A 6,413-nucleotide genomic window follows, 5' to 3' on the forward strand; every position below is an offset into this window, starting at 1 on the left:
GGTACCAGAAAAAAGCCATGAATAAATTAATAAATAAATAAACCCATGTCAATAAGGCTTTCTGATCCTTTGCCTCCATTTGAAACACTCCAGTTAAGATCACCAGCACACTTCATGTTACAAACCAGCACACTTCATGTTACAAGACCCGGGGTGAATTCTCTACCTTTCTTACTCAACCACTCTGCTGCATCTGACAGACTGAGCATGCCCTCCTTGTTTACGTATCTTAACAAGGATTTTATTTTTTATTTCATTTTTGTTGTTTTTTGAGACAGGTTCTCTCTATGTAGTGCAGGCTGGGCTCGAATGCACAGCGATCCTCCTGCCTCAGCCCCCCCAGTGCCAGGATCACAGGTGTGCGCTGCCACGCCCAGCTTGCTAGGCTGTGGATACAGCAGTGGATGCTGGTGTCTGCTTTATCTCCTGCCTTTGCCCCATCTCTGCGTGCTGGTATGGCCTCCGAGTCCAACTCTCTCAACGCTTTTCTTGCACATACTCCTCAAGGTCACGGCCGTCTCGTGTCTCCCACATCAGATCTCTCCACAACACAGCCTTATCTCCTAGCTGCAGACTGGACGTCTCTGCCGGGACGCGGCCGGGACGGGTTCTGCCCGGCCCCACGCTGTCTCCCTGGCCCCATGCGTTCCCTTCGCCCCGCGCGACCAGCGGCAAGTCCTGCCGGCTCCACCCGCCCCTCCTCTGCCCTCGGCGGCCACATGGGTGCGGGTCACCCAGTCGCCACCGCTGCCCCGGTCCCTACCCTGACCTCTCCCCTCCGCCTCTGCTTGCCCCACCGGCCAGTCTCCAGCCAGCAGCCAGTGACTTCTTACACAAGCAGAGGGGGCCGGGCCGGCGGCACAGCCTGGTGGCGGGAGGGTGGAGTCTGAGCCTCGCCCGGGCGGCTCAGGACGACCCAGTGTGCAAACAGGCAGACAGCGGGCCGAACTGGTCGGGGACGTAGCTCAGGGCAGGGGCCCTGATTTTTTTCTTTCTTTCTTTTTTTTTTTTGGTATTAATTATTATTATTATTATTTTTTTGCGGTACCAGGGATCGAACTCAGGACCTTGCATTTGCTTGGCAGGTGCTTGTGCCGCTGAGCTATATCCCCGGCCCAAAGCCCTGGTTTCAATCCCCGGTACCACCAAAAAAGTTTTTAAAAACCTTATTTCTCAAAAATCTTATTAGTCAACATCTCTGCCATCCCCGAGTCATGTAGAATCAGGGACGACAGGGGCCACGGGATGGGCTCACAGCCACCTCCGCACCAGGCTGCACGGTTTTATTCTCCCTAACTTTTTTATTTATCTTATTTTATTTTTAAATTTATTTTTGTCTTTTTGAGACAGGGTCTCGCTGTGCAGTTCAGGCTGGCCTTGAGCTCACTTTGTAGCCCAGGCTGGTCTCGAACTTGCAGTGATCCTCCTGCCTCAGCCTCCGGAGTGCTGGGATGAGAGGCGTGTGCCACCACACCCGGCTTTCCTAACTTTTTAGAGCTATTTTTGAGCTCACTGTAGATTCCTATCAGTCACAAGAACAACAAATACGGCAGAGACCCCCCAGTGTCTGCACCTCATCTCCCTACGGGCAGCGTCCTTCGTAACAGCCTGCTGCGTCGAGGGCCTGAAACCCCCGCGGTGTGGTACTCATGCGTGTGGCTGCAAAGCGCGGTCCCGGTGCTTCTCATTCCTTTGGTACTTGACACTCGAGCTAGAATTAATTCGTTGGCGTGCCCTGGGCTGTGACTCACTGCCCTCTGCAGCCAAAACAAGCCGTGCGTGCGGTGCTCATCCTGTCTCGGCGCTCGGGCCCCTCCCAGCACAGGCAGCGATCCACCCGCGGACAGCGGGGGTGGGTGTGACGTCACCCCACCTGGAGCGCGGGGTCCCGCAGTGTCACGTGCGCGCGCTCGGTTCTGCGCCGCTGGGCGCGTGGAGACCCATGTGACGCCCACCGCAGTCACGACATTGCACCGCCCATCGGAGGAGGCAGCGTCCCCTCCCCGGCCCCAGCCACTCGTCCGCCCTCTGTCTCTATAACTCTGTCGCTTTACAGATCCTGGGATCGGTGGGCACCTAACCTTGGGGGCTAGCGCCTTTCATTCAGCGCGGTTCCTGGAATCCATCCAAGCTGGTGCGCGTGCGCTTCCGGAACACGTCCCTCCCTTCTTCTGAGCCGCACTCTACGGTAGGGACCGTAGGGACAGTGCAGCAGCGGGCTCCACACACAGCTCGCCTGTCAAAGGCTTCCAGGCGGCTTGTAGTTTGGGGCCATGCCGAAGTCGCTATGAATATTCATAGGTTCACAGGGCTCTGCTGAGATTTAGGTTTGGACACATAAAACTGCCATGAATATGGTAATGTTTGTACATAGAAGGCTTCTGTGCGACCATGTTTTCATTTCTCTGGGATAAATACCCACAAATGCAATTGCTGGTCCTATGGGAAGTACACTGCTTACTTTTATAAGAATTCCCCAACATGTTAAATGGAGTAAACTGCACAGGGCTAAAGAACAGGGATGTCTAACAGTCTTTGGGGTTTTATTCTAAATCTGCGTTCCATCCTGATCCCCTCTTCCACCTGAACTGAAATCCAGTGGGTAAATAATATGTTACCTGTTTTCATGCAATGTTTTTTTTTTTGTTGTTGTTTGTTTCTTGTTTTTTTGAGACAGGGTCACACTCTGTAGCCCACATTGGCCTCGAATTTGCTGTGATCTTCGTACCTCAGCCTCCAGTGGATTTTTTTTTTTTAATCCCAGAATTTGGCCGGGCGTGGTGGTGCATGCTTGTAATCCCAGCACTTTGGAGGTTGAGGCAGGAGGATTGTTGGGAGTTCGAGACCAGCCTGGGCTACAAAGTGAGCTCAAGGCCAGCCTGAACTGCTTAGCGGAGACCCTGCCTCAAAAAGACAAAAAACCCCAAAACAAAACAAAACAACAACAACAAAAAAAATCCCAGAACTTGGGAGGCTCAGGTAGCAGGATTGCTACAAAAGCTTAAGGCCAGCCCGGGGTACACAGTGACTTCAACATCAGCCTAAACTACACAGTGAGACCCTTTCTCAAAACAAACAAACAACTAAGTAATAGGGTGAGCAGCGGCCACTGTCCGCCCCAGGGAAAGCTTGATGGGGAAATGATGCAGGCCGAAGACATGGCAGCTTTGTGCTTGGCTAGGGAAAAAGTGAAGGGACTCCCCCCCTGGGCATGGCGGCGCACGCCTGTAATCCCAGCACTCCGGAGGCTGAGGCAGGAGGACAACAAGTGTGAGTCCAACCTGGGCAACTGAGTGATTTATCAAAAAAAAAAAAAAAAAAAACCACAAAACTGTCTCAAATTGAAAAGAAAGGCTAGCCAGGTGTGGTGGCACACACCTATAGTCCCAGCACTTGGGAGGCTGAGGCAGGAGGACTGCCACAAGTTCAAAGCCAGTCTGAACTACATATCGAGACCCTGTCTCCCAAACACAAACACCAAAAACAAAAATAAAAAGCGGTTAGGAGGACATAGTTCAGTGTGAGAGCCCTGAGTTCAATTCCTTCCCAGTAACAACAACAAGATTACTCCAGTTTCTCCATGTGATGCCGTGTTCTTACAGTGCCTCTGGCTTCCTCTACCGTCAATCCAAGCTGTCCTCACAGCTGCCACGCCATGGTATCGCCTTTTATTTTTATTTTTATTTTTCCGGTACCGGGAATCAAACTCACGACCTTGCAATTGCCAGACAGGCGCTGTGCCGCTGAGCTAAATCCCCAGCCCCGGTAACACCTTTTAAAAGCGCTGACTTGTTCTCTTCTGACAAAGACGCCCTTTTTGGAAAATACGTTAAAGGAGGAGCGTTGCTTCCCTTCTCCCAGGGCGCAGCTTCCTTAAAGATGACAATTCACATGTTCAGGAAGAAACGTCACAGCCTGAGTTAGCGTTCGAGATGCCAGCGAACCCGGGAGAGTCGGTAGCGACTCTCCGGCTCCGGCCTCGGGCGGCCCCGGCTGCGGTACCGAGGAATCTCGCCGGCAGGGGGCGCTGCTCCGCCCACCCCAGACGCGTCTGCACTGAGGCGTAGGTCTGGCCCTTTCCCCAGATTCCCTCCAAGCCGGCTGGTATCATCAGTACCGAGCCCTGTTGGCGACTATAATGCGGAACATGCCTATCTGACCGTTCTTATTATTCTAGATAATACACATTAAGCACTAAGTCGCATAAATGTCAACTACTAGAGCCGGATGTGGTGCGGCGCACGCTTGTAACCCCAGCACCCGGGGAGGCTGAGGCAGGAGGATCGCTGCAAGTTCCAGGCCAGCCTGGGCTACACAGTTCACGGTCAGCCTGCACTGCAAAGCGAGACCGACCGTCTCAAGAAGACAAACAAAATTACTAAGTAGTTGTGCATCGTAGACACGCGGGAGCATCGGCGGGCTCCCTACCGTGGTCTCCCCGCCGCCGCGCGCCTGTAGGACGGCACGGGCAGCGTGGGCCCTCCGACCCCGCTCTGGTACTCACTCTGTGTTTCTTTGCCATCTTCTTACCCTCCCTTTTCTCGGGCGTTGTGAATGAACGACTCTCCCACGCTTCCTCGGCAAGCACAGCTTCCTGTAGGGCGGTCATGGGCAGGTCATTTAGTCACTCTGTGTGTCTGTTTCTCTGTGTGTGCGCGGCTGTGATACTGGAGATGGAACCCAGGGCCTCCGTGGCAGGTTACATCCCCGGTCGTGTTTTTATTTTTTCATTTTGAGACAGGGTCTCCCAAAGTCACTAAGTTGTGCAGGGTGGGCTTGAATTTGGGATCCTCCCGCCTCAGCCACCCAGAGTGTGGGGAGCACTCCAACAAGTACTCGTGAAGGGTAAAATCGCATACTATTCTGTGGTATCTTAGATGAGCTCAGGTCTGGGGACATCACTACAGCTCTTTCCACCTGTTCACTAGCTGGGGGCAAGAGTTTTAGTCAGGTTAAGGGTTCTGGGGAGAAAGAGGAAAAGACAGGCTGAGCACGGTGAGGCCGTGCCTCCACCCTCCTCGGCCCGAGACCCGGCTCTTGGATCCACTGGGACAGCTTCTCTCTCTGCCGCCACACAAATCTGTGAGTTTGTCTGTTGAGAGGGGGCTCGCTATGCAGTTCAGGCTGGCCTCGAACTCGCGGCGATGCTCCTGTCTCAGCCTCCCGAGTGCTGGGGTCACTGGCGTGCACCACCGCGCCCGGCTGAATCTGTGATTTCATGTGGCCTATTTTACCACATCTGACACAGCCGCTTCCTGTGCCTTCACCGCAGCCGGACTGCGGGCTCACGCTGGGGACGACCCCGACCCCAGCCACCCCAGCCTCGCGGTGGAGGCCGCGCCCCTCCAGCATGTCTCCGCCTTGGCTGCGGGCTGAGAGCAGGGGATGCGCTGTTGAGACTGCTGTAGTGCCAGGAGAGGCCGAAGCAGGGCAGCCTGGCCCCGGAGGCCACCTCCCCAACCCCGCTGCCTTTCTTCTCTGCCAGCTGTGCTTGTCTTTTAGGCCATTCTCATTTGGGAAACACAAAAGCAAAGCAGGCCTGGTGGTGTAGGCCTGTAATCCTAACGCTCTGGGAGGCTGAAGGAGGTGCTTAGCAAGTTCAAGCCCACCCTAGGCAATTTAGCAAATTTAGCTAAGCCCTGTCTCAAAAATTAAATAATAAGTAAATGTTTTAAAAGGGCTGTAAATGTACCTCAGTGCAAAAGTCCTGGGCACCAAAAAACAAAGACAAAAAAGCACTGATCCCTTTTTGCCTTTTCTATGTTATTATAAATATACGCACTCAGTAGGCTGAGGCAGGAGGATCACCGCGAGTCTGAGGCCGGCCGGGGCTACACAGCTAGATCCGGTCCCCCAAACCCGCGCCAGCTGGGACCACGCACCTTGTCTCCCGCCTTCCCGCCAGCGCCTGGAGCGAGCCCCGCGGAGCAGTGGGGATCCCGTGCGACCTGCAGCCCGTGCGACCTGGGACGGGTGGGACCGTTAGGGTCTGGGGCCGTTAGGGCCCTGCTCTGCCCGCCGCGTGGCCTGGGGGCGGGAACGCTGCCGCCATCACCCACTGGACCGGCCCCGCCCATGCCCACGCCCACGGGGTCTCCGCTGGAGGCTTCAGTCATCGTTTTATTCAGTCGATGAACTTGGCCTGAGAGTCAGCTGTTAGGCAGTTTAAAGAGTTATCTGCACCGCAGTGATGAGAAAAAAAGAGTATCCCCGGACAACAGTCAGTGCAAGGTGTGCCCGAGAGCATTGCGAGGGAACATGCAGCCAAAACCCTGGGCCACACCAGTGCACCCCCACCGGGGAGGGGAAGAGGGACGCAGGGCGGAGGCTGCAGCGCAGAAGGTCGCTGCTGCCTGGTTGTTCAGGTGGAAGCAACACTGGCTGGAAACAGGTCAATTTTTTTTTTTTTTTGG

At 54.6% G+C, this 6,413-nt stretch overlaps 1 protein-coding gene and 1 long non-coding RNA gene across 2 annotated transcripts in view; one reads left to right on the forward strand and one right to left on the reverse strand.

The window, feature by feature from the left end:
• The window catches only part of LOC102026845 (solute carrier family 2, facilitated glucose transporter member 3), a gene marked incomplete at its 5' end in the record, with an annotated part of 83,827 nt that extends 77,750 nt beyond the window's left edge, over positions 1-6,077 (reverse strand). Inside the window, 2 exon segments of the mRNA XM_005378907.2 lie at positions 4,505-4,594; positions 5,883-6,077. Coding sequence (XP_005378964.2) covers positions 4,505-4,594; positions 5,883-6,077 — 285 coding nt within the window.
• Positions 6,078-6,111: 34 nt separating this feature from the next.
• Positions 6,112-6,413, forward strand: part of LOC102026094 — a 2,581-nt gene continuing 2,279 nt past the window's right edge. The window contains exon 1 of the long non-coding RNA XR_001233022.1: positions 6,112-6,231. This is a non-coding gene — a long non-coding RNA (uncharacterized LOC102026094). The remainder of the gene's footprint in view (positions 6,232-6,413) is intronic.

Source organism: Chinchilla lanigera, unplaced genomic scaffold (genome assembly GCF_000276665.1).
Source record: "Chinchilla lanigera isolate Chin_1 unplaced genomic scaffold, ChiLan1.0 scaffold00012, whole genome shotgun sequence".
Classification (NCBI taxonomy): Eukaryota; Metazoa; Chordata; class Mammalia; order Rodentia; family Chinchillidae; genus Chinchilla; species Chinchilla lanigera.